This window comes from Mustela nivalis, assembly GCF_964662115.1.
Source record: "Mustela nivalis genome assembly, chromosome: 12".
Taxonomy (NCBI): domain Eukaryota; kingdom Metazoa; phylum Chordata; class Mammalia; order Carnivora; family Mustelidae; genus Mustela; species Mustela nivalis.
Genome location: NC_139031.1, coordinates 83,238,075 through 83,250,798, shown reverse-complemented (window position 1 = coordinate 83,250,798; position 12,724 = coordinate 83,238,075). Strand labels below are relative to the sequence as shown.

General features: G+C 39.5%; 1 protein-coding gene across 3 annotated transcripts in view; it reads left to right on the top strand.

Annotated features, from left to right (window-relative positions):
- SLC26A5 (solute carrier family 26 member 5) overlaps positions 1–12,417 on the top strand; it is a 58,938-nt gene extending 46,521 nt beyond the window's left edge. For all 3 annotated transcript variants that reach the window (XM_082691897.1, XM_082691896.1, XM_082691895.1), the window contains 6 exons: positions 557–626; positions 1,808–1,900; positions 2,846–2,953; positions 3,609–3,809; positions 4,457–4,511; positions 6,112–12,417. In XM_082691897.1, coding sequence (XP_082548023.1) covers positions 557–626; positions 1,808–1,900; positions 2,846–2,953; positions 3,609–3,809; positions 4,457–4,511; positions 6,112–6,296 — 712 coding nt within the window. In that variant the 3' untranslated portion in view covers positions 6,297–12,417. The remainder of the gene's footprint in view (positions 1–556; positions 627–1,807; positions 1,901–2,845; positions 2,954–3,608; positions 3,810–4,456; positions 4,512–6,111) is intronic.
- Positions 12,418–12,724: the final 307 nt, after the last annotated feature.

Here is a 12,724-nt window from a genome sequence, read left to right as displayed (position 1 = left end):
TCTTGAAAATTAATGTTTAAAATCTATTCAAACCAAACTTAAGAAAACTTCCTTCTAAGCTAATGAGATTTGTTTTGTTTTGTTTTGTTTTTCCCATACCTTCAGTTGATTACCACCCCTAGGAGTCAGAGCCTCTTATTAGAAACCAAAAGAAAGATCTCTTCCCCTGCTTTAGAATAGAGTAGGAAGACAATTCTATTGAGTGGATGAGAATTGGAGTTACACATTCCCTGGCATGGCTTGAACTCTGCACCATTCACTTCTGCTCCCATCTTTAAATGCCCAGGTCTTTTGTTCTAACCAGATTGTGTGTGTTAGGTGTGTGTGTATGTGTGAAGAGTGTGTGGATGTGTGTGTCGTGTGTGTCTGGGGCAGGCTGTGGAGGCAGGCCGGGAAAGGCCCTGGGAATGTGATCCATGTGAAGCTCTCTGCAAAGAATATTCCTGAGCTCACTAGCAAGTCCATACATGGCATGTAAACTTTGCAACTTCCTGTTTAAATCACATACGGGGCCTGGAGGCAATGGCATTTTTATACACTGTCCCTCTGTCTTTAGTCCCAGCTACAAAGTCCTTGGACAGCTTCCTGACACTGATGTGTATATCGATATCGACGCATATGAAGAGGTAGGACTTTTTTCTCATTTTAAATGGTAGTAAGCCAGATAAATAAAATCTTTAAAAAAATTAAAAATAGGGGCGCCTGGGTGGCTCAGTGGGTTAAGCCGCTGCCTTCGGCTCAGGTCATGATCTCAGGGTCCTGGGATCGAGTCCCGCATCAGGCTCTCTGCTCAGCAGGGAGCCTGCTTCCTCCTCTCTCTCTCTCTCTGCCTGCCTCTCTACCTACTTGTGATCTCTCTCTGTCAAATAAACAAATAAAATCTTAAAAAAAAATTAAAAATAAATATTTGTAAGCATGTCATGGGATCGGCTGACTAAATATCATTTTTACGAAGGACAAAAAGTGGGGCTGAAAAGGAGGGGTGTTCCATTTAGAATGAAAAGCTTGAACTCGAACTTACTGTCTGGATTCAGTTTTAGAGTTTATACTCTACATTAATTACTCAACTTCCTAATATTTACTTTCCCTCTTTCTTTAATGAGGATAAATAGATATTCTTGCAATTAAAATATATATTTACCAAATACTGAACCTAAGAGGATGGTTTGTACGCGCACAATTTTGCACCTTCAAAATTGTGCAATTCCTTGATTTGGACTCTCCTTAGGGGGCATGTAGAAGACTTGTATAAAACCTTTTAAAATTAGCTTTGTCTCTTTGGTTTGCTTTATGTTTGGGAAGAAATTCTCAGACTCACAATAAGCTACTGGGAAATGAAACCGGTATTTAGCTTGTCCATTCTTCCTCCCTCTAAAGAATTCTGTGGTGGGTTTGTCACTTCCAAGCTGCCTTCTAGAGTTCTTCCAGGCTCCTGGGTTAAAGCATTCACTCTGTTGAACTTGGGTCTATTTCAGCTCCTGCCTGCATTCCAGGGATGAACCTGCCCTCCCTACCCGTTTGCTTTCTTTTTGCTGTAACAGTTTTCGGTTCCTTCTTTGTGTTTTATGGTGAATATGAAACAAAGACTCTTAAAAGGAATGTGAAGATGTGCATATGAAAGGCTTTCTCCTCAGACCTCCTTCCTCCAGGGCATGAGTAGGTAGGCTAGCGATGGGATTTTATCTAAACACGAAGAGGGCCTTCGGGACCTCTGCATTGATTCTTTCAGGTTAGAGGAGGGAGGCGGGTACAACTTTGACTCTGAAATATTTCCTTGTGTTAAATTCACTAACATTTTATTTCTTAGGTGAAAGAAATTCCTGGAATAAAAATATTCCAAATAAATGCCCCAATTTATTATGCAAATAGCGACTTGTATAGCAGTGCTTTGAAAAGAAAGGTGAGTCCCAAGAAATTGATTATTTTTGAGGGGACCTGTGGATTGACAGGAATGTGAGGGACAGTTAAATGTCTTGATACACCTTTTATACTATTTCATTATCTCTCCCTCTCTCTCTCTCTCTGTCGCGGTAAAATACGCATAAAATTTACCATTTTCAGTAAATTCAGCATTCAGCAGATGGAATTAAGTACATCCACCTTGTTGTACAACCAACACCACTAACACCACTAGTCATTCTCTTTTATCATGGGCACCTACTACCTTTTCAAAAAAAAATTTTTTTTATTTTTTAAGAAAAAGAGTGAAAAAATAATTTTAGGTGTCTTACTTTTCGGATCATGTGGGTTCCTTTTGTCATGATTAAAACTGGACCCCACACCACCCAGCATATAAGAAAACCTCCCAATCAACCCATAGAGTCTCTTAAATATAAGAATCTGATAGTACAGGATGCCTGGGTGGCTCAGTCATTAAGCATCTGCCTTCGGCTCAGGTCATGATCCCAGAATCCTGGGATAGCCCCGCATCTGGCTCCCTGCTCAGCAGGGGAGCCTGCTTCTCCCTTACCATTCCCCCTGCTTGTGTTCCTTTTTCTGTCTGTCTGTCTCTCTCCCTCTCTGTCAAATACATAAATAAAATCTTAAAAAAAAAAAAAAAGTATCTGAGAGTACATTTGAAAAGTACTCCTTTAAAAATTCTCTTTGATACTTTAGGGTGTTCCGTGCTGCATCCTGCTAAATGCACATTAGGATAAGGAGAGTTACTCATGTTTCTTTAATGAAGGAGTCGCTCAGCTCAGGGTGCCTGAGGGAAAGATAGAGCAAGAGGTGGGGTGATAACTTGGCTCCAAAAACAGTCACAGGGGAGATTTGAAATGTATTGCATTGGGGTGGGTTCCTGGGTACCAAGAAGTGATTTTGCACGGATTGCTCTTCTGTAAAGACGGGAGTGAACCCAGCACTCATAATGGGAGCGAGAAGAAAGGCCATGAAGAAGTATGCTAAGGAAGTTGGAAATGCAAATGTGGCCAACGCAACCGTTGTCAAAGTGGTGAGTGGTCTTGGAGCTGTAGCTTTCCCTCTTCCCTTGATCTGCACCGCCCCCCACCTTCATTTGTGATTGAAGTCTTAATGCAACAGGAAGCCCCTAAAAAAGGAAAGCTTAGAAACAATCGAATTACCCTTTATATATTAAAGATACATGGTAAGGTCAGTTATAAGAATGCTTCTGAGAAAGGTAGGGATATGAGCCCCAGAAAACATTGTTTTAAAAAAAATACAGATCACACAATAGTACCTTAATAAGTTGTACCGGGGTGCTGCGTCAGAGATTCAGTCAGCTGATAGTAAAAACAAAACAACCTCAAAGGCTGGATTTTGTTCAAGCATGTGGTAACTTGCGGCCATGCTGAAGTTAACGGAACTGTTTTAGAAGTGAGCAGAAATTGGATATGATGACTAAGGAGAGTGGATTTCATTGGACAAAACCAAGAGGAAGAAGAGAAAAAAGAAACTGAGCCAAAACTGAATATTATGTACACATCCTTTTTCTGTCCCATTACAAGGTGGGGATATGGCAGATATTTTAGAAGAGGTCTGGTGGAGTCAGGAGCTTGAGAGGGCGGGGACTAACTTTCCCATATAAATCTCTCAGAACCAACACATGAGCTGTTCATAGACTTCTGGTTTGGTTTACCCATTGACAGGACGCAGAAGTAGACGGAGAAGATGCCACAAAGCCTGAAGAAGAGAATGATGAAGTAAAATATCCCCCGATAGTCATCAAGAACACATTCCCTGAGGAACTGCAACGATTTATGCCCCCCGGGGAGAACATTCACACCATCATTCTGGATTTCACGCAGGTCAACTTTATTGACTCTGTTGGCGTGAAAACCCTGGCTGGGGTAAGCATCCCCTTAGATGAGGCAAGCATCCCCTTAGATGAGGCGTTTTCATAGCTCTGTGCTGTCAGTAAAATCAGAGAGTTCAACTAGTGTCCCCTTTCAACTTTTAAAATGCTTCTTTGAGTTTTTTGTTTTTCTCAACTTTTGACTGGGGAAAATTTCAAAACCATACCAGAGTAAAGAGCGTGGTGTAACGAGGCCCACCACCACAGCTCATCAGCCCATGGGCAGTCATGCTGCGTCCAAATCCCCCAGCCTTCCCCCCACCCCCCCACCCCCCACCCCCCCACCCGCTGGCCCCTTCCCCAACCCAAAGCACATTCCCGCCATCGCCATCGTTCTTTGTGAATATGTCAGGGGATAGCTCTACAAGAAGATTCTTTTACCAATCAGTACCCCAACCCCTTTATTACACCTACATAAAACTCAAAAAGAATTCTTTGATTGCCCTCATGATCACCGTCCATATGGAAATTAAGAGAAATACAAAATTAGTTTTAAACGTTTAGCTCAAAGATGTGTAATTACCAAAGCGAAATAGCTCAGGTGAAGGTACTAGAGACTTGTGTCACTAAGTACAGACTGGTAGAGACTTGCCTCAGGCCCAGAGTCGAGAGAAACTAAACTTTATTTCAACATTATTACAGATTGTTAAAGAATATGGAGATGTCGGTATTTATGTGTATTTAGCAGGATGCAGCGGTGAGTACGCTTCTAGAATGGGAGAAGTTTAAACATTTTGGGTTCATTTCTCTCTTTTTTAATAACTTTTTAAAAGTTTGGAATTAGTTTCCCTGAATTTTAGTTTCTGGCAGAAATGAAAATTATTCAGGGGAGGGAAGGGGAAAAAAAGAAAATTATTCTTCTGAAAATCACTTTGAAGCTAGCTTTGGAATTAGTCGCTCACACACCCCTCTCCTGGGCTGTGGTGGCAGGCCTCCTGACCTGGACTTGGAGGGGAGGAGCTTATCAACTACTGTTCTGGGCTGGTACATTTTTTAGTAATTAACGGCAGCCCTAAACATAGTTCTGTAAAATCATTTAGGTTTTTCCATGACAATGCCTGCTGTTTTTGCTTCATAATAAATTTTGTTTGAAACTGTACCTGCAAATGAAATCTACACAAAGGCATCGCTCTTCCCCCGCCAGGATGGCAAAAAGGAGGAATGTCCGAGAGCAAGCGCTGTAGGCACTCCGTGGGAGAACAGGAACTCCCAGACGTTGCTGGCAGGAGTGCAAAATGGAACAGCCTCTGCGGAGGGCAGAGTGGCGTTACCTTTCCCAATTATGAATGCACTTTACCTTTTAACCGAGCAAATCCAGCAGTGAGCTGTACATGCTCAAAATGACACGTACACGTGGTTGACCATCTAAAAGCAGTTCTAGAAACGGATTACTGTCTATAAAGAAAGGCTGGAAAAAGTGTCAAAGAAAAGGGACCACTTAAATAAATGAGGATATATCCACACAATAGAATACCATGTAGTGGTTAAAAAATAATAATTTTTAAAAATCCAGAATTTTATATATGTAAAATGCTAAGGAGATTCTTTTGGGTAAGAAAAAAGGGAAAATAAAAACATATATTTATGTTTACTTATATTTGCATAAAGAACTACTGAAAGAATATGTAAGAAAATAGTTTCCTGGATAAAGAAAATGTGATATGTGTGTGGGTGTGATATATATACTGATGTGCACTACACGCATACACACATACACACACACACACACACACACACACACACACACTGGAATATTACTCAGCCATCAAAAAGAATGAAATCTTGCCATCTGCAATGATGTGGATGGAACTAGAGGGTATTATGCTTAGTGAAATAAGTCAGAAAAAGACAAATACCAAATGATTTCACTTGTATGTAGAATTAAATAAAACAGAGGAAGGGAAAGAAAAATAAAATAAGATAAAAACAGAGAAGAAGGCAAACCATAATGGAGGGGAATGGAGTAACTGGGTGATGGGCATTCAGGAGCGCACTTGTCGGGATGAGCACTGGGTATTGTATGCAAGTGATGAATCACTACATTCTACTTCTGAAACCAATTTTACCATATATGTTAACAACTACAATTCAAAGAACAAGTTGAATTAAAAATTTGAAATAAAAAAAAAAAACAGAAAATAGTTTCCTGCTACTACTGGGTTGTGATATCATAGGGACAGGATTGGAGTGACACTTTTTACTCTATAATATTTAAACTGTAGAAGAGTGCTCATTTTTTTTTAATGGTCCAGATGGATACCCAGAGTGTGGACTGATTTTCCTTTCTTCTTTTATAGCCCAAGTTATAAACGACCTCACTCAGAATCGATTTTTTGAGAACCCGGCCTTGAAGGAGCTTCTGTTCCACAGCATTCACGATGCCGTGCTTGGCAGCCAGCTTCGGGAAGCCCTCGCTGAGCAGGAGGCCTCGGCTCTCCCTCCCCAGGAGGACTCGGAGCCCAACGCCACGGCCGAAGCATAGATGAAGAATTCAGCTGGGATGGGGTAGGCGCCTCTCGTGAAATGACTCATCATTACACAGTTTAAGTACTAGACACTAGTTTTTTCTTCCTAAGGGTAAATATCAGTAGTCAAGGCTTGATTTGGAGGGTGAATGACGCATAGAAAAATGTATCTTACTTGTGGGTTTTTTTTTTAATTGAATATTTCAAAGAAAAACTGTCCTCTTGTCTGCATTTCTCGTGCAGTGACTTTTTTTACTTAAATTAGCCAACATAGAGTACATCCCTAGTTTTTGATGTAGTGTTCAGTGATTCGTTAGTTGCGTCTAACACCCCGCGCCCATCACAACACGTGTCCTCAATACCCATCACCCAGTTTCCCCATCCTCCTACCCACCTCACCTTCTGCAGCCTTCAGGTTATTTCCCAGAGTCAAGAGGTTCCCATGGTTTATCTCCCTCTCTGACTTCTTCCCATTCAGTTTTCCCTCCCTCCCCCTGTGGTCCTCTGCACTATTCCTTATGTTCCACATATGAGTGAAACCATATGATAATTGTCTTTCTCTGCTTGACTTATTTCACTCAGCATAATCCCCTCCAGTTCCAGCCACTCCGATGTAAATGGTGGGTATTCATCCTTTCTGATGGCTGAGTGATGGTCCATTGTATGAATGAACCACATCTTCTTTATCCATTCATCTACTGAAGGACATCTTGGCTCCTTCTACAGTTTGGCTATTGTGGACATTGCTGCTATGAACACTGGGGTGCAGGTGCTCCTTCCTTTCACTACATCTGTATCTTTGGGGTAAATACCTAGTAGTGCAATTGCTGGGTCATGGGGTAGCTCTATTTTTAACTTTTTGAAGAACCTCCAGACCATTTTCCAGAGTGGCTGTATTAGCTTGCATTCCCACCAAGAGTGTAAAAGTGTTCTCTTCAACCTCTCCAACGTTTGTTGTTTCCTCTTGGTTAATGTTAGCCATTCTGACTGGTGTGAAGTGGTACCTCATTGTGGTTTTGATTTGTATTTTCCCGATGACAAGTGATGTGGAATATTTTTTTCATGTATCTGTTGGCCATTTGTATGTCTTCTTTGGAAAAGTGTCTGTTCATGTCTTTTGTCCATTTCTTGACTGGATTATTTGTTCTTTGGGTGTTGAATTTGATAAGTTCTTTACAGATCTTGGATACCAGCCCTTCATCTGTAGTGTCATTTGCAAATATCTTCTCCCATTCCATGGGTTGCCTTTTAGTTTTCTGTGCAGCTTTTTATCTTGATGAAGTCCCAATAGTTCATTTTGTGTGCAGTGACATTTCTGTTACTCTTCAGTATTACCTTTATAAACTGAGAACTTAAGAAGTTACTTCTTTTAAGTACTTTACCTACAAATCAGATATGCTGTCCCCAGGTGGGTGGTGGCTCCTTACTCTTATACTTCATTTATAGGACTTTTGTAATCAGATTTATCTAACAGAAGGAGCAAGCACACCATTTTCTAGAAGTCCTTTTAAAACAACCTTTGATTATTAAACAGCCAAAAAATTAGAAAAAAATAGAAGAAACACATTATATTGCTACCACTCAGAGATTATCACTAACACTTTAATGCACTTCCTTCCACATCTTTTTCTGTGTGTATATATTTTCCTCTTTTAACCAAAGGAAGATCATATTCAACAGTGCTCTATAATCCATTGTTTTCAATCAAAATTCCTTGCTTTCTCATTCCAGAATACTTTCACCTCAGACCATATATTCAAATATCCAGTTGTCCTCAAATTTATAGTTAACCAACTGTAGTTGGTCTGTCCAAACTAGTACCCATTTCGTGACCAACACTACAATTGGTCATGTCCCTTCAAGTCCCTTAGGTCCATCTTAATCCAGCATAGTCCCTTTTATGACATTGGGTTGTTTAAAGAGACTGGGGCAGTTGTCCTGTAGAATCCCATCTTGATTTTTCAATATGTGATTTCTCCTGTCCCTTTATTTCCTGAACTACCTGTAATCTAAAAGTTATATCTAAAAGTTTCATGGATTGAAATAAACCATTTTTTGCTGGAATTTTTTTGCTGTTATCAGACATATGCTTTAAATCTCTTCACATTAGAAAACACAAACTACCTAGTTGACCCACCATTAACAACGCTAAGGTAGATCACCGGATTAACAGGACAGTCTAATCCCCCATTTACACTTTACCGTCCATGCCTAGTAAGTTGCCTATATGATGCTCCTTTGGCATTGAATGAATGCCCAGTTCCCCATTAGCCCTTTAGGGATTTTAACATCTAATAATAATCCTTGCCTGAATCAATAATTTTATTAAGGTTTAATTTTTTTTCCATTTCTCTCATTTCTTCAGCATTTATTAGTTCCTGTTTCTTTATAAACTACAACTATTCTCTCCTCCACTTGAGCTATTTGGTCATCCTTAAATGCATCTTTTACTGGGAAGGCAGGTTAAACATTTTATTTTTTCCATTTAATTATTAACTTCAAAGTAAGGAGTTGGTTTAACAGATGATGACAAATTAGGTCCTTTTATATCTCTTTTTTTGTGTGTAATTATAGGCTCATGGATTTTTTTTTTTAAGATTGTATTTATTTATTTGACAGAGAAACAGAGAAGGAATACAAGTAGGGCGAGTGGGAGAGGGAGAAGCAGGCTTCCTGCTGAGCAGGGAGCCTGATGGGGGTGCTCCATCCCAAGACCCTGGGATCATGACCCAAGCTAAAGGCAGACACTTAAACAACTAAGCCACCCAAGGGCCCCAGGCTCATAAATTTTTATAGTTTTAATGTTCTTCAGTTCATTTTAATTATTCTTTTGGGGGTTCAAATTGTCACAGCTGTGACCAGAAGTTTTGTTGTTGGTAATAGTAAAGTAAACTTAAAGGCCATTTATTTAAGAGAGGTAACTCCTAGGTATAATTTAATATCTTCCTCGGAAGTCCATACAAGTTATCAGTTAATTCTTCTAAGCCTGTGAGTGAGTAAAATGCCTATTTCAAGCACTCTTAAAGTTGTCAAAAGGAGTGGGGGAGAACTTTAAGCCAATTTGTCCTCCAAAGGTCTTACTCTTGTAGTTCCAACTACTGCTTTATTCCAAATCAAAGCACAAATATGCCTAAAGCCTCCTCTGCTGAGATTTCCTACTGATAATCAGGGTTTAGTTTTTTTTTGTTGTTGTTGTTTTTTAAAAGATTTTATTTATTTGAGAGAGAGAGAGTGAGAGCATGAGCAGGTTTGGGGGGAGAGCAGGGGATAGAGAGAAGCAGGCTCCTGCCTTCAGCAGGAAGCCCCATGCAGGGCTCAGTCCCAGTGAGCCGAAGGCAGACACACAACTGACTGAGCCACCCAGGCGCTCCTAGTAGTCGGTTTTCTTAACGTTTTCATAATGACTTCTTGTTTTAGTTTTCCTGAAGAAAACACTGCCAGGAGAAAAGTGGTCAGATCCCAGGAAAGAACTATGTTAGCATGGGTCTTCTCCAACCAAAACCTATGGCTTAACTGTTGGGTTTCTCAGTAGCTTTACTAATTTAATTCAAAGTAGACCCCTCCTTTCTAATCAGTTCTTAATGTAGATCTAGAGTGAAATCAGATTCACATCCAGTTAACTTCTTTTGCAGTCCCCACAAGATCAGATACATCTGTATTCAGATACAGACTGCCTTCTGAAAGAGCACTTAGCTGTAGGACCTCAGCTTTAGTGGAGGTTTTTGTAAAAGGACCTGCACCATTTCAGCCACTAAAGTAGAACTAAGAATTTTAAGCAATATTTTGAAATACTTCATTGCATATACCTGAGCAACCGTCTTCGACAAATGCTTTACACGTGCGCGTGGTAGATATTAACAGCCTTGTTGTTTGTGGATTGAAAACAGTGTACAAAAATAGTATTTACCTGTATCTAACCCATTTGTACTTAACTTTTTGTTCTTTAATTTTCAACCTATTTTGAGAATTTTACCATGTACATAAAAAGCATTCATGTCTTACTGAAGGGAAATCTGTTTTTGTTTCAGTATGCCTCTGAGAATGTAAGAGTGCTTTTCCAAGATGTTTTATTTCCTATGTGAATATGTTGGCATGTTTTACTGAAAGTTATTTAATATACTAGAAAATTTCCTGAGCTCTTTTAAGTATGCCTCTAGGTTCTTTTTTCTGGATCTTAATAGCTACTAGTTCATGCTTTCTATGTTACTCAGCCCTGGTTCATATTCAGTCTTAATGCCTTGTCAGAATGGGCATAATCCACAATGAAAATACCAGACTTGGCTAGTCTTATTTTACAATATGGGAAAGCCCTGCCTTCAGGAAGTCCCACACAGAGCAGCTCTTTGTCTCTCTCAGATCCTACACAATGTAACAGTGCTTGATCTCTGCCTCAGGGGTAGATGGAGTATGTTTGAAAATAATTACGAACCAGGGCCCAGGAAACGAATTCATGTCACAGACATTGACTCTATGTAAAGTATCTGGCAGCTTACTGTGGGATCCCAATCTCCAGTCTCATCGGTAGTGGGACTCAAGAGAAACAAGAAAGGGTAGGAATTCTCTACAAGCCCTGGGAGTAGCTCATTGTGGTTTTCAGTTAACATCTAAAATACCCATTCCATGTGGTTTGATCCTGTATTCTTAATTGTTCAACAGAGAAAGGAGGGGCCTGCCTCCAAAGGTACGTTTTGAGAAAATGAGTCTGCCCTCACGTGTGCATGAAGGAGAGGGTAACAAACGCAAAGAACCTGCCCTGGAGTGCATAGGTGTGTTTTTCTGTTTTGGGGGGTGGGTGGAGTGGGCTTGCATATGCCCTTGTGAGAGGCTGAGGGAGAGGGAAGATAGGGTATGGGGTAGGGAAGGCTTTATCTATAACGTCTGCCCCTTTAAAGATAGTAAATCAACTTAAAATTTAAAATCAAATAACCTCCCTGGTGGGAGCCTATGTGCTTTGAGTGCAAAAATGCTGTTGGTCCATTTTAGTGTATCTTTCAGGAATGTCTTGGGCATTCACTATGCTTAGATTCTTGATAATACAATTTGAGTGTTGGTAAGAGCTGGTTAGAGAACTGATAAAAACACTGCCTTAAGTCTCCATATAGCCAACCAAAATGCATGCGATGGCTTTGAAACCCCTCAAATCCCAACATGTTCAAATGCTTAGCCCTATAGCGGGTAACCTGCCGGCATACTGACTTGGATTTGATCAAGTCTAAGCATCTCAAAAATCTATTTTGCCTTTGAGAAAAAGCATACCAGGCTTTTCACTTCACTTTATGTGATGAATAAACCTGAGCTTTGTGGAAATTAAGTTTTTATAAATCCAGTCACTTTTTAAAATGTTGACAGAGTAATTTTTTAAAGATCACAACAGTATTTTTCTAAAGTCATCAACTTTGTATTCTGATTTATCAGCCCCCCAATACATGTAGAACATACATGTGTGTCCATAAACATGTCTGCGGACTCATATGTACATACATTAGGTGGAGGTTACTGGTGAAGTGTTCACTTTTCTCTTTTAAAATAGGGTACAAAGATGCTAATCTAGATAGGGTTAATGCTGTTGGGCAGAAACACCCAAATTTTTCAAATAATTGTCATTTTGATGTGTGGCATTAGATTTTCATCATGTAACTGAGCTGTTAAGATTCTCTAGAGCCTAAATGTTAGGCCTCAGTGAGCTCAACATAGCCAGTTTGAGTAATCCCACATTGGTGCATGATGCTAGTATGTGGCTCCCTGAAAAACTGGTCAGACTTCAGATTCAAAGAGTGTGACGTAAATGTTTATATTTATCAAAACATTAATCTTCATTTATTTGAGTGTATTTTATTATAAGCCTACCACCTAAAAAGGGCTTGCTGTTTCATACCTCATGAAAGACCAGGGCAGGCTTAGAAAAATTGTTCTGATCCATTTCACAAAAAAGAAAAAGAAAAGAATGCTGGTTAGATTTAATGAATGAAGGGCTTTCGTTCTTCTCTTTGAACTTTCGTATTTTAAATATTTCAATACAACATTTAAAGCATTTTCTATGTTGTCACTTTTTCTTCTGTGAATTAAAATGTATCAAGTTCTTGCTATTTTGCATTACTTTTTTATGACTAAACTGCAATAAAAACATTCTTTATTGTGCTTACGTCTCAGTATTTGGGCAGGGAGGCTAATGGTGGTGCAAGATAGGAGAGGATTTGTCTGCACAAGAAATAATGTGAAAAAATAAGAATTTGAGAGCTCTGCTGAGGATCCCAATACAACTTTATTTTTAGAAATACCTCACTTCACCAGAAGTCTAACAGGAGCTTTACCAATATTTTAAACATTAATTTATAAGATGAAAATAAGTACTTCTCTGTATGAAACCAATTCTGGATTTTCTAAATTAGATTATTATGTGTATATATTTTTCTTTCTGCTTTACTCCTTTGCTGGTCAGTAAAGT